At 44.9% G+C, this 23,665-nt stretch overlaps 1 protein-coding gene across 1 annotated transcript; it reads left to right on the top strand.

Moving 5' to 3' along the window:
- The first annotated feature begins 8,632 nt into the window (after positions 1 to 8,632).
- Positions 8,633 to 10,958, top strand: LOC115107364 (uncharacterized). The gene is made up of 3 exons (XM_029630758.2): positions 8,633 to 8,841; positions 9,062 to 9,693; positions 9,912 to 10,958. The coding sequence occupies exons 1-3, from the start codon at positions 8,833 to 8,835 to the stop codon at positions 10,258 to 10,260; spliced, it is 990 nt and encodes a 329-aa protein (XP_029486618.1). The 5' UTR covers positions 8,633 to 8,832; the 3' UTR covers positions 10,261 to 10,958.
- Positions 10,959 to 23,665: the final 12,707 nt, after the last annotated feature.

Here is a 23,665-nt window from a genome sequence, read left to right as displayed (position 1 = left end):
GCAGTCTTAACATTGTCAATATGTCAACATGCCTCGTCTACTGCTGTCTCAGCTAGTTCTTCTTATTTTTTTCCACTGTAGAGCCCTCAGTCCTGCTCAACTTGCCTTAGATAGCTCTTTTGTCCCACCCCACACACATGCGGAGACCTCACCTGGCTTAACTGGTGCCTCCAGAGACGAAACCTCTCATCGTCACTCAATGCCTAGGATTACCTCCGCTGTACTCATATCCTACCATACCCTTGTCTGTACATTATGTCCTGAATCTATTCTACCACGCCCAGAAATCTGCTCCTTTTATTCTCTGTTCCCAATGCACTAGATGACCAGTTCTTATAGCCTTTAGCTGTACCCTTATCCTACTCCTCCTGTTCCTCTGGTGATGTAGAGGTTAACCCAGGCCATGTAGCCCCAAGTACCACACCTATTCCTCAGGTGCTCTCATTTGTTGACTTCTGTAACCATAAAAGCCTTGGTTTCATGCATGTTAACATTAGAAGCCTCCTCCCTAAGTTTGTTTTATTCACTGCTTTAGCACACTCCGCCAACCCTGACGTCCTAGCCGTGTCTGAATCCTGGCTTAGGAAGGCCACCAAGAATTCTGAAATTTCCATCCCCAACTACAACATTTTCCACCAAGATAGAACTACCAAAGGGGCAGAGTTGCAATCTACTGCATACATAGTCTGCAGAGTTCTGTAATGCAATCCAGGTCTGGGCCCAAACAGTTCGAGCTCCTACTTTTAAAAATCCACCTTTCCAGAAATAAGTCTTTCACTGTTGCCGCTTGTTATAGACCCCCCTCAGCCCCCAACCGTGCCCTGGACACCATATGTGAATTGATTACCCCCCATTTGTCTTCAAAGTTCGCACTGTTAGGTGACCTGAACTGGGATATGCTTAACATCCCGGCCGTCCTACAATCTAAGCTAGACAAATTATCAAGGAACCTACCAGTTACAACCTTATATCCGTATACACGGGCACCATCATAGATATCATCCTGACCAACCTGCCCTCTAAATACACCTCTCATGTCTTCAACCAGGATCTCAGCGATCACTGCCTCATTGCCTGCTTCTGTAATGCGTCAAACGACCACCCCTCATCACTGTCAAACACTCCCTAAAACACTTCAGCGAGCAGGCCTTTCTAATCGACCTGGCCCGGGTATCCTGGAAGGATATTGACCTCATCCCGTCAGTAGAGGATGCCTGGTTATTCTTAAAATTGCTCATTCCTCACCATCTTAAATAAGCATGTAGAACTAAGAACAGATATTGCCCTTGGTTCACTCCAGACTTGACTGCCTTGTCCAGCACAAAAACATCCTGTGACGTACTGCATTAGCATCGATTAGCCCCCACGATATGCAACTTTTCAGGGAAGTTAGGAAACAATATATACAGTCAGTTAGGAAAGCAAATGCTATTTTTTTCAAACAGAAATGTTCATCCTGTAGCACGAATTCCGGAGAATAAGAGCACATCCTCCCAGCTGCCCACTGCGCTGAGGATAAGAAACACGATCACCATCGATAAATCTACGATAGTCGAGAATTTCAATAAGCATTTTTCTACGGCTGGCCATGCTTTCCACCTGGCTACCCCTACCCCGGCCAACAGCTCTGCACCCACCCCGCAGCAACTTGCCCACGCTTCCAGGAATTGTGTACAGATCCTTCCTGCATGGGGCGGTGCATTATCCTCTATGGCATGGGTGTCCCTATACTGGAACGGTTGTTGCAAACGTACGCTAATATGACTAGAATGACGTTTTTTACAACAGCCAACTTTCTGGGACATAGAGATGTCTTATATTGGCAGAAAGCTTAAATACGTGTTAATCTAACTGCAGTATCCAATTAACAGTAGCTATTACAGTGAGAGAAAAAACATGCTATTGTTTGAGAAGAGTGCACAACAACAAAAAACTTTTATCCCGGTAACTGGTTTGATACATTCACCTCTGAAGGTAAATAATGTACTTTAATCTTGCTCTGATTTGTCATCCTGAGGGTCCCAGAGATACAATGTAGCATAGTTTAGTTTGATATAATCAATTTTAATGTTCAAATGTAGGAACTGGGTTCTATAGTTTGACCCCACTGCTGACTCTGGCTCCACACCCACCCCGCCCGGCCATCTAGCTGTGTGAAAGTTAGTGTATAAGCTAATGATCCATCATGTATGACATTCCTGGGAGTGTGTAAACAACCATTTGGGCAGTAATGTAATTCTTCACTGGATCAGTCTGAAACTTTAGACACACTGCTGCCATCTAGTGGCCAAAAGAGTGACATCTAGACTCCTACATGAAAGTCTGGCCTTTCTCTTGTATTTCAAAGATGATGGGGGGGGGAAAGCATGTTTTTGTTTGTATTATCTTTTACCAGATCTAATGTGTTATATGGCAAAGAAGAATACTGAATGGAAGCTTGTTCACAGATACTGTATACAAGGATGAGATGGTCCTACCTCCGCCCTGACAACGCTAATTAGGTCAGAGCAATGGCAGAAGGACTGTTTGATTCTGTTGGCGCGAGTGCAGATGGAGAAAATGTGTGTAATACTGTAACACCTAATAATGGAGCTAAAAGGGCTAAAGTTGTAAATGAAGATAATCCTCAGTCTTGATAATGCCTAATTCCCTGTTGGAGTGTGATTCATGAGCAATAATGTTTTTTTGGGGAAACTTGTTTTTGCGGTCACAAAGATGGTGAAGGACCCATTGGTAGAAGTGGAGTCAGAGTGACCAGGAGTAGTATGATTTTGATTTCATCCCACTGGGCACAGATGTCAATTCAACATCTATTCCACATTGATTTAACGTAATTTCAATGAAGTGACATGGAAACAATGTTGTTTCAACCAGTGTGTGCCCAGTGGGATGTGTGTCAAAAGAACAAAAGGAGAAAGCACTGTAGCTCTACAGAACATATCATATCATACAAAATGGATGATGGACATTCATAAATTAATACATACCATATGAAATGTAACACACAGTATATTCAGAAAGTATCCAGACCCCTTGACCTTTTCCACTTTTCCACATTTTTTCCACACAGTATAGCCTTATTCTAAAATTGATTAAATAAAACATTTTCCTCATCAATCTACACACAATACCACATTATGACAATGCTAAAACAGGTTTTTATTTAAAAATATTTGCAAAAAACACCCTTTGCTATGAGACTCAAAATTAAGGTCAGGTGCATTCTGTTTCCATTGATCATCCTTGAAATTCAATTGATTGGACATGATTTTGAAAGGCACACACCTGTCTCCCCCGTCTCTCTCTCTTTTCCTCTCCCCCTGTGTCTGTCTCTCTCCCGCTTTCCCCCTGTTTCTCTCCCCCCCCCCCCCCCCTCCGCATCTCTAGGCAGTGCAGGTGCCAGTGTACCCGGAGCAGGAGTATCAGATGTATTTCCATGACGACGGCTGTACCAAAGCAGAGACAGACCAACTGTTTGACCTGCGTTTCATCGTCGTCCACAATCGCTCCTACACACACACTTTAAATACTTCATTTGAATCCACAAATCACATTGCAGTCAGGAAGCCAGGAGTCATTTCAATTTGAATATTGGCATTTTTAAAAGCAAGTGATACTTCATGAAATACAATGTCTTTCCATTATAATAGACATCCCGTAAACATTCCAGGAATTTGTGCTTTCAGAAACGTTCAACGGATTACCTGAAGGAGCGTTACCACTACATTTGTGCACGCTGAGCAAGGTCCGGGCTGTAACATGGACAGAGCCCAAGATCTACATATTTGTTGCGCGTCACGAAGGTCGCAGGAAACCGCAGTAGGACTAGCTGTGAACTGGACGTGCTACCTTGTCCCGGACCTGCTGTTTTGGACTCTCTCTCTCTCTGCCGCACCTGCTGTCTCTAAATCTGAATGATCATCTATGAAAAGCCAACTGACATTTACTCCTGAGGTGCTGACCTGTTGCACCCTCTACAACCATTGACTATTGTTATCTGAGCCTGCTGGTCATCTATGAACGTTTGAACATCTTGGCCATGTTCTGTTGTAATCTCCACCCGGCACAGCCAGAAGAGTACTGGCCTTTCTAGGGAGTTTTTCCTAGCCACTGTGCTTCTACATCTGCATTGCTTGCTGTTTGGGGTTTTAGGCTGGGTTTCTGTACAGCACTTTGTGACATCGGCTGATGTAAAAAAAGGCTTTATAAATCAATGTGATTGATACAACTTTAGAGACAGGGGTGCCTAAGGATATGCTCAAGTCTGACATGTTTTCCCTCCCTGGCTGGACCCTCTACACCACCTCCACTTAATCTACATTTACATCTACTCCTTTAATGAACTGCATCATCATCCAGCTGTGGAGGACCATATCCCATGAACTGCCATCTGGCTGGCAGATTTTGTTTTTAATTATATTTTTTTGTGAGGTTCTGTATGAAAAGCGCTATTCAAAATAAATCTATTATTATTAAGACAATTCCACTGTTAGTGTTTTGAAGGTGCAGCTTATTCCCCAGTTTGGATCCAACATTTCATGCTGTGTTATAGTTCAGTGTCGTATTCATTAGGGCAAAACGTTTTGCAACGGAAAACTCAAATAAGCTTTCTGAGTAGACAAGTTCAGACAGTAGCTCCCTGTTTCAGTTCATTTTTGTCCTGATGAACATGACCCAGCACTCACGTTGCACTTCCCCGTTTTGCCCTGCAGGTGGAAGAAGAGGAGTATCTGATGCAGGAGCTGCGGATGATTGAGAGCAGGAAAAAGGAGCGTGAGAAGAAAAGCCCAGTCCCTGCAGGAGCTCATCACTGCCGCCGACACCAACACAGATGAGACGTACATAGCGCAAGGCCAGCAAGAAGAAGCTCCCACTGAAACGAGAGACAGAGAAACTGGTAAATCAACCATCACCCCCACCCCATGCTTTTGTAGAGATCTGAGAGTATCTTGATAGTTGTGAGAAATATGGTGAAGGGTTCCACCTTGCCCTCCATTAGGCCCCGTGCAACTCCTATCAATATTTTTTTTGTGTGGTTACGATTTCAAGTGTGTTTTGCAATTAAAAGGACCCTGATGCCACCCTGCTTTAAAAAAAAGTGACTAAGTCTGTCTTGCTCACCTCTCTACTGTCTCCGTCTGTCCACAACAAGCTGTTCCTGAGATAGCAGGCATCATATTCCCCGACTTCAAATCAGCTGGAGTCTCACTGCGCAGTCAGAGGGTAAGCATGGCCATTCACTAAAACGATCAGTTGCATATGATTTGTATATAGGAACAGCATATGGGTTTTTGCTTAGATTGTTCCCCTCCAAAAATATCATCCTAGGACCTCAACTTTACAAAAGGCCAATATAAAGCACTCGTCTCAAACAATCAATTTGAGATGGTTTTGGAAAACTCTCCACCAACGTTCCATTTTTACAAGGGTCCAAAAGATCCATTTATTTTACTTTAAGTCACCGGTCTAGCATGCGTGGTCTCATAGCTTGTGATGTATGCTGAGAGTGGCTGGAGCATGTTAGACCTGGCTCTAAGTCCCAAATAGTACCCTATTTCCTATGTAGTGCACTACTTTTGACCAGGGCCTATAGGATTCTGGTCAAAAGCGGTGCACTTTATAGGGAACAGGGTGCCATTTGGGAGGCGGGACACAGTCCCAGCTCTCATTAGCAAAAACCATGATTTATGCCGCTAGTGGCGCACTAATATCTGTAAGACGTAGCAGCAGAGGGAGCTTATTCGTCTGAAAGACTGATGGGGAGCCGTTACTCTCTATGCAAAATGCATTAGGGCTAAAGGAGTGGAGTTCTCCTCGGATAATCTGTCAGTTTATCCCCATATTCCTGACATCCCGACTTATTGTGTGTGTGTGTGTGTGTGTGTGTTACAGATGAAACTGCCGAGCTCGGTAGGCCAGAAGAAGATCAAGGCCATTGAGGAGTTTGTGACAGAGTGGGAAGTGGGTGAGTGCGCAGCTAGCCATACCACCTACCACCACCGTATCCTTGGACTAAATGATATGGAAAGCAAACCAAGGCACTATCTCACACAAGCGATAGAAATCACATCTACCACACCAACCTGAATAGAGAAAACAGACCTCAGAAAGTATTGACAAAAAAATTGGCTCAACCTGTCAGAGAGACCATCCCAAAAATAGCAACGCACTCTTACCAGGTAGTGGAGAGATTACACCTTGATTGAGTTTGCATATCCATGTAGGAATAGTAAAACCAGGCAAACAATTTGGTTACTGACGATGGATTGCGGTTTCACACAACCCAAATCAGGGCCTCAAAGTGGTACGCGGGATACGTCCTGCGTGTTTCTAACTCCATCTTTCCCTACTCTGTTCTCTCTGTGTAGACCTGAACCCCATGCCCACAGAGGAGATAGTCCAGATGTCCAAAGAGCTGCTCATTGGCATGATGCTGGTCTAGGAGCTGAAGCAGGCTCATGGTTTTCTGAGTACGAACAACAGATGCTCCGCCACTTCTTCAAGGCCCTGCTGCTGAAGGCTGGAGGAGGGGTGGGCCCTGTCAGGCCCCCAGGGGGAGGAGGACTGGGTGGTCTGTAGGTGCCCGGCCCCGATGACATCAATGGGGAGGCCAAGGAGCAGATCATTGATGTGGTGGGAGCCCCACTCACCCCCAACTCAAGTCTTTTAACCCACCCCACGCACACAAACCTTGGTTGTTTTCATTAGGCACCATATGGAATAAAACGGATATAAACGAGGGACGACCGGAGCTTGTCCTATGAGGAATGCCTGTTTTCGTTGTTCGTCGCTATATGTTTTCATATAGTGTACCCTAATGAATACAGCCCGGCTGTCTAACAGGAGTTGGCTGAATAGAACTTGTCAAAGAGAATACATTTAGGCAGTGTTCCAATGGGCACTGTCATAGTTGCATGTGAAATTATGCAGATATGTTCTGGACCAATGGCTGACAGCGTTCAGTGCATTCTTTGTCATTCCAGCATAAACGCAGAGAGTCCGCCTCTAGTTCCTCGTCCATCAAGTAGGTGAAGAGGCTTTGACGTGGAAAATGAGCCCTGGGGTTTTATGTGACTGAGGAGGAGAGGAGAGAGGATGAGGTCACATCCCACCCTGGCCTCAGTGGAGTGGCCTGTAGAGCGGAGGGCTGGAGAAAGGGGGAGGGTTTGTCATCCATCACCCCCCCCCCCAGACAAATAACAAATAACCAAGCCCCCCTAAATGTGACTGATGCTCCTGTACAATACCCCCACCACCACCACCCCAGGCCCAACATCCACTCTCCCCTTTACAGCAATACCATGACAAATACAACGACTGACATTCCTTTTCATTACTCTTCCTCTCCCTCCTTTGTGAAGGCTGAGATGAGGCATGATAAACTGTAAATAGCCAGACCGAGCTAATAGAGCCATGGCGGAGAGATGAGCCTACTCTCTGTTTGAGATTGGGCCTGGTTTCCCAAAAGCATTTTAAGGCTAAATTCTAACAATTTAATTTAGCCTTAATATGCTTTTAGGAAACCGGGCCCAGGCCCATAAATAAGGGTAATCTCTGACCACAGTTGTTTCATCATGCTGTTTTGTTACCTTGCTTATGTCGTTTTGTGTTCCCTCTTAGTGGAGGCACCCCCTGTCATTGCATTAAAAGCAACAGCCATGGAAAGTGCCATTTCAGATAAGTCAAAAGGTTTTTGCTTATCTTGGCTTGTGGGAGAGTTTTTGATCAAGCTAAAATGGGCTGCTGTCCTCGCTGAATCAGAAGAGTTGAAAGCAACCTACAAGATTGACCAAATCAATAAACCTATTTTTTCTTCTTCAAATGGTCTTGTGTGTTCTGATATCTCATTTGTAGCATAGTTCCCGTATTGAAGTCATGCTAGAATCGGTGTAGTATAATCGGTCTGTAATCAGCACATAAAACATCTAAAGGCACGAGCTTGAAGCTAACACCAGAAGATCCGGCATGGGGTGGAACGAGATTGAGAAAACAGCGCAGAACAGAGTGTGACCGAGAGGAGTTGAAAAGCTGCCTTTCAATGTCTTTCCAGCAACAACAACAAAAAAGACGTATTTTCAACGTGTTGTGCTCATAGACCCGTCGCTTTACCAGGGAGCATCCCAAAGTCTAAATGTAAATCATGCTCTGCAGCAGTGATGTAAGATTTATTCCGAAACAATTCACGTTGAAAATAAATGGGATGTAAAGCTGTAAGATCATGACATGTTGGCCTTGCCTGCCATTCCAGTGAAATTACAAATTAGTTCATTAATATGTTAATTAGACCATGTTGTTTTTTTGTTTACGCTGGCCACTGGAACAGCATTAGATTTCTCATAATATTTCTAATTGCATGTCAATGATGCTATTGAGCACATTTGGGCAGGAATTTGTATGCAAATGTCACGTAAAAGGGGTTGGCTGGTGAAGTATGCACGTTTCTTTGAATGAGAATTATCGATATTTAATATATATATATATATATATATATATATATATATATATATTTTGGGGAAGATTTGAATGAATTACTTTGGTAAGATTTTAATGATATCACACAGGGATAACTGCATAGCTGGACATATTAGAAAACTCAGTGCAAAAGCTGAGACCGATAACGTTTATAAGGTTGCGCATTGAAATGGAGGCAACGCCACTATTCCATGCGCTCTTTTATGACGTTTAATTCCAGAATCTGCAGGTAGATAAATTCCAACAAATAAATTCGATAGGCTATCACTTGGATGACATTTCAAACAAGATCTTTCATCGCAGACTTCCATTCAGCGCAAACTAAGATTTATCCAAACTTCTCAACAAAGGAATTCAAAAATGGGCAACGTGAGTAGGCAAATGTACTTCCTCGTTTTTCAGTTGTTGACAGGTTTACTGTTTTGAGGTAACCCTAATAATACATTTTTTAATAAACAATTCGACAGGTTTGGCCTGTAGGCTTAAAAAAGCCATCCTTACTAGTGTAGAAAAGATTCCCAGAGCCTTTCAAATCATGATGTCCATGTATTTAGAAATTCCAATTGTTAACTCATAACACACTTTTCAGATTTGGGAGTCCGACCTGTGTGTCCACCCCACAAATCCCTCAGCAATCAGGATGATCCTGAGAAGGGTTGGTTTGCCAGGCTCATCTCAGAAGGCTGTGTGGAGTCCTGTGCTGACCCAGCTGTCCCAGAGTGCTGTACACCATGTGGAGGCCAATGCCAGTCATGACCTTCCCTGCCCCCTGACAGTGGAGCTGTTGAAGGCAAGAAATCTTTACATTCCTTGGTTGAAGGATAGTCCTACTGTCAATCAGGAAGTGAGCCAGCTCAAGAGACCTAAACTGTCATGCCCCAAGTTGACCCAGCTGTCCCAGGGTGCTGTGCAGCATGTGGAGGCCGGTGCCAAAGCCAGTCAGGTATCCTCGTACCTTTCTTGGAAGAGGCTGAAGGATTTTCTTGCGACACAGAAGAAGGTGAGCCAGCCCAAGAGGCCTAAACTGGTCCCTAGCATCAGGGCCCCCAAGGACCCCAGCCCACTACGACAGAAGCAGCAGCGACAGAGGAAGAGGTCAGCCGATAAGGTGTATGGCAGCAGGGGGTGCACGAGAGCAGCCAAGAAGGACATCTCTGGAGATCTGGCCCAGCTCAAGCCTGGTCAGTCCACAGGAGACACCTGGAACAATACAGACACTGGGTAAATAGCATTACAGCTAATACTGTATTATGGAATTTGTATGATTTTGTTAATTTAATGACCCAATAGAATTCAATAACTGATTTCCCTTGAAGACTACAAACAAGGTAGGTTCCATACTGTACAATGATAGAAGAGTTGGCGACAACACATGCCAGTACAATATGGAACCAGGCCAGGAACAAGGTGTTATGTGAGGCTGTGTTTGTATCCTATAGAGCTGAAGAACCTCGTCGTCTGGAGGTTATGAAGAACCTGACAGGTCTGTGGGGCACCACTGGGCAAGGCCAGCCTCAGCCGACTCCACGAGCCAACCGTCTCAGCCCCTCCCTGGCCCAGTACTTAGCCTCCACTGTCACACCGAGGACCTTTGACCTCCAGATAATGGGCATGACCTCTGACCTAATGGACTTCTTGGACATGCCCGAGGAGAGACTGTCTATAGAGCTTTGGGACCTCGGGGAGGGCACAGGGGACCAGCGCTACAAAGCCAACTGGCAATTCTCAGAGGAGCACGGCAATGTGCTGATGGAGGGAGTCTGGCTCCAGAAAGATGACAACTGGTAATTTGGAGACCTCAGCTCGCCCAAACGCTTCCTCAGTAGGAAAGAGGAGGGAGCTTATCTGCTGATATTCATTCATTCATATGCACACATCAGTAAAGGCTTTGAGGAAAATAGAAATTGCAATTGGTAGTTCAGTTTACTTTCTGAATTTTAAAGGAATTGACACCAATCCCGGAACAAATACACACAGGCACACACAAAAAAGGATGACTCTTGAGGATTGCAGTATCTTATCATTTTTATATACAATTAATATTTTCATTAGCATAAATACAGTCATTCTTGTGTTTTTATTCTTCTTTAAAATCCTGCTATGACAACCAGAGAAGTGTAGCATTGTAGGGTTGCTGTGTCTGTGCATTTGATTAGTCTAAAACATCATGAACTGATGGTGTCACAGGTGGGATCTGAACCCTGGTCTACTGCGTGAGAAACCACCATCTTAACAATTAGGCCAATAGATAATTCCTCCATTACACTGGCATAAGGGCCACTTACAGGAATGAATCTCTACCAGGTATAGTAGGACAACATATTTAATAACTGATGTGTCATATTACTTCCCCGAAAGGAATATAGATGTGTTGATCCCCAGGATGGGATATATGAGGATGATATGTCCACCCAAGCATCCAGACGCATGAAATAAATTAGCTTCCAAAATGCACTTGATTGCTGAAATAAATGGATTTACGTTAATGATTCTATATTTTATTCGCTTTTATACAGCGCATGGTTATCTTTGAGCTTGTGAAAAAGTGAGTTTGTTTCAGTGTCAATTGGCGCTTTTTTTACTCATTCATCTAGAGTGTGTTATTTAAATGACAGATTTACGTTGGGGTTTTGGTTAATTCAGATGGTATTTACAGTGCTTTAAGAATTCACACCGCTTGACTTTTTCCACATTTTGTTGTGTTACAACCTGAATTTAAAATGGATTCAATTGAAATGTTTTGTCACTGGCCTGCAAACAATACCCCATAATATCAAAGTGGAATTTAGTTTTTTAGAAATGTTTACAAATTAATAAAAAATTAAAAGTTGAAATGTCTTGAGTCAATAAGTATTCAACCCCTTTGTAATGGCAAGCCTAAATAAGTTCAGGAGTATAAATGTGCTTAACAAGTCACAAGTTCCATGGCTAAGTTCCCTGTGTGCAATAATAGTGTTTAACATGATTTGTGAATGACTACCTCATCTCTGTACCCCACACATACCATTATCTGTATGGTCCCTTAGTCGAGCAGTGAATTTCAAACACAGATTCAACCACAAAGACCAGGGAGGTTTTCCAATACCTGACAAAGAAGGGCAATTATTGGTAGATGGGTAAAAATATAAAAAAAGCTGACACTGAATATCCCTTTGAGCATGGTGAAGTTATTAACTACACTTTGGATGGTGTATCAATACACCCAGTCACTACAAAGATACAGGCATCCTTCCTAACTCAGTTGCCGGAGAGGAAGGAAACCGCTCAAGGATTTCACCATGAGGCCAATGGTGACTTTAAAACAGTTACAGAGTTTAATGGCTGTGATAGGAGAAAACTGAGGATGGATCAACAACATTGTAGTTACTCCACAAGACTAATATTAATGACAGATTGAAAAGAAGGAAGCCTGTACAGAATAAAAATTTACCAAAACATGCATCCTGTTTGCAAAAGGCACTAAAGTCTTCCTCTCCACATTTATAAAATTGCTTATTCCAGTTATTAATAAGCATGCACTCCTTAAGAAAAGTACTTTAAAAACTGTTAAATCCCCATGGATTGATGAGGAATTAAAAAATTGTTTTAAAAACTTGTATGGTTGAGAGGGACCAGGCATAAGGAATGGCAAATTAGTTTGGCTGCACAGCTGTCACTTGTGCTCCCTCTAGGTCACCAGGCTGCTCATTATGGCGCACACCTGTCACCATTGTTACGCGCACCTGCAGGTCATCAGACTCACCTGTACTCCATCTCTTCCCTGATTACCTTCCCTATACAGTGGGGAGAACAACTATTTGATACTTACAAAGCATGTAGAGGTCTGTAATTGTTATTATAGGTACACTTAAACTGTGAGAGACTGAATCTAAAACAAAAATCCAGAAAATCACATTGTATGATTTTTAAGTAATTAATTGGCATTTTATTGCATGACATAAGTATTTGATACATCAGAAAAGCAGAACTTAATATTTGGTACAGAAACCTTTGTTTGCAATTACAGAGATCATACGTTTCCTGTAGTTCTTGACCAGATTTGCACACACTGCAGCAGGGATTTTGGCCCACTCCTCCATACAGACCTTCAGGTTTCGGGGCTGTCGCTGGGCAATACGGACTTTCAGCTCCCTCCAAAGTTTTTCTGTTGGGTTCAGGTCTGGAGGCTGGCTAGGCCACTCCAGGACCTTGAGATGCTTCATACGGAGCCACTCCTTAGTTGCCCTGGCTGTGTGTTTCGGGTCGTTGTCATGCTGGAAGACCCAGCCACGACCCATCTTCAATGCTCTTACTGAGGGAAGGAGGTTGTTGGCCAAGATCTCGCGATACATGGCCCCATCCATCCTCCCCTCAATATGGTGCAGTCGTCCTGTCCACTTTGTAAAAAAGCATCCCCAAATAATTATGTTTCCACCTCCATGCTTCACGGTTGGGATGGTGTTTTTGGAGTTGTACTCATCCTTCTTCTTCCTCCAAACACGGCGAGTGGAGTTTAGATCAAAAAGCTATTTTTGTCTCATCAGACCACATGACCCTCTCCCATTCCTCCTCTGGATCATCCAGACAGTCATTGGCAAACTTCAGACGGGCCTGGACATGCGCTGGCTTGAGCAGGGGGACCTTGCGTGCGCTGCAGGATTTTAATCCATGACGGTGTAGTGTGTTACTAATGGTTTTCTTTGAGACTGTGGTCCCAGCTCTCTTCAGGTCATTGACCAGGTCCTGCCGTGTAGTTCTGGGCTGATACCTCACCTTCCTCATAATCATTGATGCCCCACGAGGTGAGATCTTGCATGGTGATTGACCGTCATCTTGCACTTCTTCCATTTTCTAATAATTGCGCCAACAGTTGTTGCCTTCTCACCAAGCTGCTTGCCTATTGTCCTGTAGCCCATCCCATCCTTGTGCATGTCTACAATTCTATCCCTGATGTCCTTACACAGCTCTCTGGTCTTGGCCATTGTGGAGAGGTTGGAGTCTGTTTGATTGAGTGTGTGGACAGGTGTCTTTTATACAGGTAACGAGATCAAACGTCGGAGGGGGTACTGTCACTTGTGCTCCCTCTAGGTCACCAGGCTGTTCGTTATGGCGCACACCTGTCACCATCGTTACGCACCTACACGTCAGCAGACTCACCTGGACTCCATCACTTCTCTGATTACTTTCCCTATATGTCACTCCCTTTGGTTCCTTCCCCAAGCGTTATTGTTTCTGTTCCTGTGACATGTCTGTCCGTGCTTCTTATTTTGTATTATGTTGTGTTTATTAAAACACTCACTCCCTGAATTTGTTCCCGACTTTCAGCGCAGATCGTTACAACAGCTGATCGGCAAATGTACTGTAAATTGAGAAATCATGCGACTAAAATAAGAAATTGTATTATGAAACAAATTACACAAAGAATGATAGTAAAAAGCTTTGGAGTACCTTAAATGAAATTTTGGGCAAAAGCTCCATCATTCATTGATTCAGATGGTTCGTTCATTACAACTACTAAAATAAAAAAAATCATTGGCAACATTAGCAAGTTTAGGCATGACATGCAAACAACAAATTCTGAACCTACACACACCATGAATAACTGAGAATATTCTGAAAGACAAATGTAATTTTGAACGCTGTAAAGTGAGTGTAAAAGAGGTTTTTAAAAAAGAAAATGTTGTCTATCAACAATGACAAGCTGAGTCTGACAACTTGGATGGAAAATGACAGAGGATGATAGCGAACTGTATTGCCACTCCTATTTGCCATCTATTCAATCTAAGCCTACAGGAAAGTGTGTGCCCTCAGGCCTGGAGGGAAGCAAAAGTCATTCCGCTACCCAGGAATAGCAAAAAGCAAAAAGCACCCTTTACTGGCTCAAACAGCCCACCAATCAGCCTGCTACCAACCCTTAGTAAACTTTTTGAAAAAAAATGGTGTTTGACCAGATACCATGCTATTTCCCAGTAAACGAAGAATCAACTTTCAGCACGCTTATAGGAAAGTGCGCTCAACATGTTGGACACTTATGATTGGCTGAAAGAAATTGATAAGATAGTTGGAGCTGTTTTGTTAGACTTCACTGCAGCTTTTGACGTTATCGATCATAATCGGCTACTGCAAAAACGTACGTTTTATGGCTTTACATCCCCCGCTATAGCATGGATCGAAAGTTATCCGAACACAGATTGTGTTTTTTAATGGACGCCTCTCCAACATCATCCAGGTAGAGTCAGGCATTTCCCAGGGCAACTGTCTAGGCCTCTAATTGATTTATTTTTTACTAATGACCTGCCACTGCCACTGAATAAAGCCTGTGTCTATGTATGCTGATGACTCAACACTATACACGTCAGCCATCCACAGCAAGTGAAATCCCTTCAACACTTAAGAGCTGCAGTCAGTTTTAGATTTGGTGGCAAGTAATAAACTAGTCCTACATTTTTCCAAAACTAAAAGCATTGCATTTGGGACAAATCATTCACTTAACCCTATATCTCAACTAAATCTTGTAATTAATCATGTGGAAATTGAGCAGTTTCCGCAACGGTAGCTAAGATGAGGAGAGTTCTCTCCGCAATAAAGCGTTGCTCTACATTGCCATCAACAAAACAAGTCCTACAGACCCCTAGTTTTGTCACACCTGGACTACTGCTCAGTTATATGATCAAGTGCCACAAAGAGGGACATAGGCAAATTACAGTTTGCCCAGAATAGAGCAGCACGGCTGGGCTTAAATGTTCACGGAGAGAACAACAAGATGCATGTTAATCTGTCCTTGCTCACAGTGGTGGAGAGATTGACTGCATCACTACTTGTCTTTGTGTGAGGTATTGACATGTTGAAAGCACAGAGCTGTCTGTTCAAACGACTAGCACACAACTCAGACACCCCATGCATACCCCACAAGACATGCCACTAGGGGTCTCTTCACAGTCCCCAAGTCCAGAACAGACTGGAAAAAGTACAGTACTACAAAGGGCCATGACTACAGGGAATTCTATTGCACATCAATTAACTCATGCAAGCAGTCAAATCAGATTTTTTTTAAACGACGCCTTATGGAACAATGCGGACTTGAGGAGACCCACACACATGCACCCACACACACACGCCAGAGCATGCACTCTACACGTGTATGTATGGTGCTATTATAAATGTTGTATTCTAGATATGTAGTGGTGTAATAATGTTATATGTACTGTTTTATTGAATTTTTGTTTTTTTCCATCATTTGTTTGGACCTCAGGAAGAGTAGTTGCTGCCTTGGCAGGAACTAATGGGGATCCATAATAAACCTCAGGAAGAGTAGTTGCTGCCTTGGCAGGAACTAATGGGGATCCATAATAAACCTCAGGAAGAGTAGTTGCTGCCTTGGCAGGAACTAATGGGGATCCATAATAAACCTCAGGAAGAGTAGTTGCTGCCTTGGCAGGAACTAATGGGGATCCATAATAAACCTCAGGAAGAGTAGTTGCTGCCTTGGCAGGAACTAATGGGGATCCTTGATAAATACAAATACAAAGTAAAACTGCAAAAAAATGTGGCAAAGAAAATAACTTTATGTCCTGAATACAAAGCCTTATGTTTGGGGCAAATCCAACACAATGCATCACTGAGTACCACTCTTCATATTTTCAAGCATGTTAGAGGCTGCATCATGTTATGGATATGCTTGTCATCGGCAAGGACTAGGGAGACCTTTTAGGATCAAAATAAACGGAAAAGAGCCAAGTCCAGGCAAAATCCTAGAGGAAAACCTGGTTCAGTCTACTTTCCAACAGACACTGGGAGACAAATTCACCATTCAGCATGACAATAACCTAAAACACAAGGAGTTGTTTACCAAGACGACACTGAATTTTCCTGGTTGGCCTAGTTACAGTTTTGACTTAAATCGACTTGAAAATCTATGGCAATATTTTTAATTCAGGCTGTAACACATAAAAATGTGGGATAAGTCAAGGGGTATGAATACTTTCTGAAGGCACTGTAAATACCATCTGAATGGTTTATTTCTAACTGTGGTTGCGTGTGTTTGTAATCATGCCATATGCTTTTCATTTGGAGGAACCTGCTGGAGTTGGACAGGAGAGAGCATATCTGAGGGACTCACAAGCTGTTTTCGGTGGAAGGAGGTGTACATTTGCCCCGAGATGCTGATCTGGGGTCAGTTATGCATCTTCTCCACTAATGGTTACGGTTAGGGTGGGGGTGGGGGGGGGGTGATCCTTGATCTGTACCTAGGGGAAACTTCATCCCTGAGCGTGGGAGGTGGTGAGAGGCTGGTAAACATGGGTAAATGGATTCCTGGTGTCTATATTTCATGTTGAAAATTGGCTCGTAAATCCACTGGTTTTGATCTATGGAACCCTTCGCCGCTTGAAAAAACCTCCGTAAATGTGTAATTTCTCCCTTGACGGAACACAGACGAGAAGCGATCCTTCTTATTTTTTTCTCTCTCTCTCTCTCTCTCTCTCTCTCTCTCTCTCTCTCTCTCTCTCTCTCTCTCTCTCTTTCCATCCCCCTGCATTCAGTGGAGCGCTAGGCTCATGTTGGATTAATGCTCTCCTTTCCTCTCTCTCCTTTCATGCTCTTTTGATACCTTCTTTTCATCACTGCTCATCCATTTATCAAACCTGCTCTGATGAGAGTGACGTTGCTTCTGAGATCTAGAAGGTGTGTGTGCGTGCGTATGCATGTGTGGTGTGTGCGTGCACCCGCATGCGAGTGTAGAGTAAATACACAGACATGATATTAATAAAAATATATATATTAATAAAAACAGGTCGAAGATGGGTAGGTGGAATGACTCGCTACCCCATGTGTGAATGGTAAAGTCTCCCAACTAAATCCATCTGGATCAGCTGTAAGCTACACCACGCTCTCCCCTGCTCCAGTATGTGTGTGTGCGCGAGCGCGCGCGTGTGTGTCCACGTGTGTGGTGATGATGTGAAAAGCATGAGGCAGAACACTATGGCAGAGTGGTTTATAATCGAACAGCAATGGCTGTTAGGTGATGGGAGGCAGATGGGATCTCTTTATCAACCCTGTGGACTGCGCCTTTAATCAGGGCCTAAGAGGTGTGAGGGGGGTTTATCATAATTGAACTGTATCCTGGATAATCGTAGCTATATGTCACTGTTGCATGGCTGTGCCGGCTGAACAAGCTATGACTGGGAAGCGAGGAGGCATGATTGAACACAGAGTTAAGAGGAGAGACATCTGGTAAAAGAAATAGACAGAAGAGGGTTGCATCCCAAATGGCACCCTATGGTCTTTATATAGTGCACCATTTTTTGACCAACGGCCTCTGGTAAAAAAGTAGTGCATCATAAAGGGAATAGAGTCCCATTTGGGATGCAGACAGGTATTACAGGAGGTGATATAGAAGGGCTGTTCTTGTCTGACGATGGTGGATTCCTCTGCTGGTTACATTAGGTTTTGTAGGTGGTGTGTTACATTTTCTCAATCTCATTTTTCCCAACACAAAACTCTGTGGTCAAGCTCTGTTCCATCCTATTTCCCTTCAATTAACCTGCGAATGGACAAAAGTGTTTATTGACCTCATGTCTCCTACCATGATAAATACCTATACAATGTGGTCATATACAGTATGAAATTAGTGAAATATTTTATTAAGATGAGCAAAAATGACTGTGGGGGGTTCTAAGCTAGTATATGGAATAAAAATACCATGTTACACCCTGATCTGTTTCATCTGTCTTGTGCTTGTCTCCACCCCCTCCAAGTGTTGCCCATTTTCCCCATCATCCCCTGTGTATTTATACCTGTGTTTTCTGTTTGTCTGTTGCCAGTTTGTCTTGTCTCGTCAAGACTACCAGCGTGTTTTCCCATACAACTGCTTGTTTTAGTCCCTGTTTTCTAGTTCTTCTGGTTTTGTCCATTCTGCCAGCCATGACCCTGAGCCTGCCTGCCGTTTTGTACCTTTTGACACTGCCCTGGATTACTGACCTCTGCCTGCCCTGTCATTTGCCTGCCTACTGTTTTGAAAATAAACTGTCTGCATCTGCGTCTTATCCTGAGTTCTGAGAGTACGAACTTGCCATGACTGCCCCAGCAGACTTCCGTGGATTGTTTGTTAGGTGGCCAGCCACGACAGTAACCTCCCAGCCCCTCAGTAACCCCGCTGTCAGCAGTAACCCTTCAGTAACCCCAGCTTAACTCGCTTAACTCCTCCTAAATGCTTTGCTGGAGAGTCAGAAACCTGTTGGGTGTTTCCTCTGTGTTCCCTCATCTTCGAGCTGCAGCCCCATACCTCATAATGCTGATGCCTGGGAGGGCCCTTGCTTGGGCTACAGTGGTGTGGGGACAACAATCTGCTGTATGCTTCAGTCTGGAGGACTCTCCTGTTGTCCGGGAGAGAGGCTGCCCAGAAGTTACTCCAGCTTTGTCAAGACTCCCGCAGTGTGGCAGACTATGCTGTTGATTTTCGTATGTTGGCTGCCGAGAGTGCCTGGAACCCAGAATCCCTGTTCGACACGTTCCTCCACAGATTATCGGAGGAGGTTAAAGACGAGCTCGCAGCCTGGGAGCTGCCTACGGATCTCGACTCACTCATCGCCTTGATCATCCGGATCGATGGGCGGCTAAGGGGAACATAGGAGGTAGAGATCTAATTCCGGTCCCACTCGCTCGCCCAGGGATATCACCTCGCCTCTGAGGAAAAATTGGAGTCCCCGGCGTCTACGTTTCAGAGAATCCGAGGTTATCCGAGTTCCCCTGAGAGTCTCCGAGGTCTGCCGACTCGCCTCTTCCGGAGCCGATGCAACTCAGCAGAGCTAACATCAAGAGTTGTCTGTATTGCGGCACTACCAGTCATTACATGTCTACCTGGCCATTAGAATACATCAGTAGGTATGTGTACTCTGGTAGGCCATATGGAGAATTTTCCTTCTCCCCTTACTCGTACCCATCCCCATGCAATCCTGCGGTGGGGCGACCAGTATAAGTCTCTCCGGGTACTCATTGACTCTGGGGGCAATTAGAATGTCATGGACACCTGGTGTCAGAGCTGGGCAACCCCACTCAGCCCCTCTCCATTCCCATGGACATTAGAGCGCTGGATGGGTGCTCTACAGGCAGTCGCCCATAATACCACTCCTATCAACCTGCGAGTGTCAGTGAACCACAGTGAGACTATGCAGTTCATGCTCATCAAGTCTCCTCAGGTACCCGTGGTATTGGGGTTTTCTTGACTCCAGCGTCACAATCCCCTCATCGACTGGACTGCTGGTGCTATCATGGGCTGGAACCCATTTTGCCACTCTCAATGCCTGAAGTAGGCGCAGCTCCGGGACACCTTCTTATGGGCTCGGAAGAAGCCTCACACCTTCCCGCGGAGTACCAGGACCTCTGGGAGGTTTTCAGTAAGGCCCGGGCCACTTCGCTTCCTCCGCATCGACCCTATGACTGCGTGATAGACCTTCTCCTCGGCGCTACACCCCCATGGGGACAGCTGTTTTCACTGTTGGGTATAGAGACCAAGGCTATGGAAACGTACATTGAGGACTCCCTAGCTGCAGGGTGTATTCGTCTTTCTGCTTTCCCCGCCAGCATACCGGGGCCTCAATGACATCACGGTTAAGAACCGCTACCTGCTACCACTCATAGCCTCGACTTTTGAGCCGCTCAGGGTGCCACCATTTTCTCTAAGTTGGACCTGCGGAATGCCTACCATCTGGTGCAGATACGGGAAGATGACGAGTGGAATGCAGCCTTCAACATGGCTAGCGGACACTACGAATACCTGGTGGTGCCATTCAGTCTGACCAACGCTCCTGCTGTGTTCCAGGCACTGGTTAACAATGTTCTCCGCGACACGTTGAACCGGTTGATGTTCGTCTACCTCAACGACATCCTCGTCTTTTCCCTCTCAGCTCAAGAACACGTTCTCCATGTCCGACAAATCCTCCAGCTTTTCCTTCCTTGGATACATCATCGCTGCTGGTAATGTGCAGATGGATCCCGGAAAGGTGAGAGCGGTGGTGGATTGGCCCCAAACCACAAGCTGCAACGCTTCTTGCGATTTTACCATTTCTATCAACGTTTTATCCGGGGTTACAGCACCCTGGCTTCCCCCATTTCAGCCCTCACCTCTCCCAAGGTTCCATTCACATTGTCCCCAGCTGCTGACCGGGCGTTTCTGGACCTTAAAACTTGTTATGGCTTGGGGGCAGTATTTCGAAATATGGATGAGAAGTGTGCCCAAAGTAAACTGCTTGTTTCTCAGGCCCAGAAGCTAGGATTGTGACGTGTAAATGAGTGAAGAGGTGTGGAGTCAGGCGCAGAGAGCAAAGGATGTGGGAAAAACAACACGCTTTAATGTCCTGGAAACATAACATGTACAAAAGTGGAAACACAAATGAACAGAAATATAAACGGACAGCGTGAAACCCAAATGCAAACAAAATACACTCAAACAAAGAAACAGGAGAACAAGCCCGCACGAAACAGAAGCGGGCTGAACAGACTATATATAACCCTATCCTAACAACCAAACAAGAAACAGGTGATACCAATTAGACAGAACTAAACGAACACAGAACAACGGATCAGCGATAGCTAGTAGACCGGCGACGACGACCGCCGAGTGCCAACCGAACAAGAAGGGGAGTCACCTTCGGTAATATTCGTGACAAGGATATACATATATAATAGGTCGATTTGGATAGAAATCACTCTAAAGTTTCCAAAACTGTTAAAATAATGTCTGTGAGTATAACAGAACTTATATGGCAGGTGAAAACCTGAGGAAAATATTTTTGATGTGTGTAGTTTTCAATTGAATGCCTATACAGTATGTATTGGGTTAGGACCCAGATTGCAGTTCCTATGGCTTCCACTAGATGTCAACAGTCTTTAGACATTGTTTCAGGCTTGTTTTCTGAAAAATGAGGAAGAATGAGACCATTTTGTAAATGGATTATAGAATAAACCAGAGCTGGTTTGCGCGCGTGACCGATTGCGCACCCTTTTTCCTTTCTATTGAATACGCTATTGTCCGGTTGAAATATTATCAATTATTTAGACAATAGACAACCTGAGGATTATTTATAAACATCGTTTGACATGTTTCAACGAACTTTACCGGTACTATTAGGATGTATTCGTCTGCATGTTGTGACCGCTATTGAGCCAGTGGATGACTGAACAAAACGCGCCAACAAAACTGAGTTTTTGGGACATAAAGAGGAACTTTATCGAACAAAACAAACATTTATTGGGGAACAGGGACTCTTGTGACTGCAACCAGATGACGTCATCAAAGGTAAGTGATACATTTTTCGCTATTTCTGACTTTCGGGACTCCTCTACTTGGCTTGAAAATGTTTGTATGCTTTTTTAAGCTGGGCGCTGTCCTGAGATAATCGCATGGTATGCTTTCGCCGTAAAGCCTTTTTGAAATCTGACACAGCGGCTGGATTAACAAGAATTTCATCTTTAAGCCGATGTATGACACTTGTATCTTTTATGAATGTTTATTATGTGTATTTCTGTATTTTGAATTTGGCGCTCTGCAATTTCACTGGATGTTGTCGAGGTGGGTCGCTAGCGGAACGCCTGCGCCAGAGAAGTTAAACACCCCTTCACCACAGCTCCCATATTAATTCATCCGGACTTGTCCCGTCAGTTTGTGGTGGAGGTCGACGCTTCGGACGTCGGAGTCGGGACTGTCCTGTCCCAGTGTTCTGTGCCTTCTTCTCCCATCGTCTTAATGTCACAGAGAAGAATTATCATGTGGGAAATCGAGAACTACTTGCGGTGAAGATGGTGTTGGAGAACTGGAGGCACTGGTTAGAGTGGGAGGAACATCCCTTCATTGTGTGGACGGATCACAATAACCTGGATTATCTCTGCACCGTCTCAACTCCAGGCAAACTCGATGGACCCTGCTTTTCACTTGGTTCAACTTTACCATCTCCTACCGCCCGGGGTCCAAGAATGTAAGCCAGATGCGCTTTCCCGCTGCAACAGCCCCGCTGCTTCAACCTTGGACCGGGAGACCATACTTCCTACTTCGTGTCTGGCAGCTGTACTCATCTGGAGAATAGAGAACCAGGTCTGTGAGGCACAGCGTTCCTAGCCGGACCCAGCTAACTGGATGTTTGTCCCAGACGTTGCCCGCTCCCCGGTCCTGGAATGGGCTCATTCCTCCAGGCTTGCCTATCACCCTGGCTCCCATCGGACCCTGGCCTTTGTTTGACAATGCTTTTGGTGGCCCACCATGGTCCCTGACGTCTCCGCGTTCATCGCTGCCTGCACTGTCTGTGCTCAGAATAAGATTCCTCTACAAGCTCTGGCTGGCCTCCTTCAACCACTTCCTGTCCTTCACCATCCCTGGTCACATATATCTCTGGACTTCATCACTGGTCTCGCTCCGTCTGATGGCAACACCACTATCCTTACAGTGCTGGACAGGTTTTCCAAAGGAGCCCATTTCATTCCCCTCCCCAAGCTACCCTCAGCCAAGGAGACGGCCCAGATCATGGTGCAGCATGTCTTCCGGAACCATGGACTTCTGTTTGGACATGGTCTCCAACCATGGTCCTCATTTCTCGTCCCGGTTCTGGAAGGCGTTCTGCACACTCATTGGGTCCTCCGGGTTTCACCCCCAGTCTAACTGCCAGTTGGAGCAAGCCAATCAGGACCTGGAGACAACTCTTTGCTGCATCGTCTTCGCCAACCCCACCACCTGGAGCCAGCAACTCGTGTGGGTGGAATACGCCCGCAACATCCTCCCCTGCTCAGCCGCTGGTCTCTCGCCTTTCGAGTGTCCGATAGGTTACCAGCCCCCACTCTTCCCTGAGAAAGAGGAAGAGGTCAGCTTACCCTCGGCCCGCTGTCGCTGTACCCGAAAGAGAGCCCGTTCTGCTCTTCTCAAGACCACCTCCAGGTATCGACGACAGGCGGACCGCCACCGGACCCCGGCTCCCCGGTTTTATTGGCCCTTTCCCCCATCTCTAAGATTCTTAGCCCCTCCGCTGTTCATCTTCTGTTGCCCTGCACCCTCCGTATACATCCCACTTTTCATGTGTCAAGGATTAAACCTCACAGCCCTCTGTCTGTTCTTCCTGCACTTGTTGTTTGTCTGCCCCCTGTTTTGTAAATAAACTTCTGTGAATCGAACTGTCTGCATTTGGGTTTTCTTCTGAGTTCTGATATACAAAGGATTATTTAGCTAATCACA

This window comes from Oncorhynchus nerka, linkage group LG24 (genome assembly GCF_034236695.1).
Source record: "Oncorhynchus nerka isolate Pitt River linkage group LG24, Oner_Uvic_2.0, whole genome shotgun sequence".
Lineage (NCBI taxonomy): Eukaryota > Metazoa > Chordata > Actinopteri > Salmoniformes > Salmonidae > Oncorhynchus > Oncorhynchus nerka.
The sequence above is the reverse complement of the archived record's forward strand: the minus strand, read 5'-3'. Positions and strand labels throughout refer to the sequence as shown.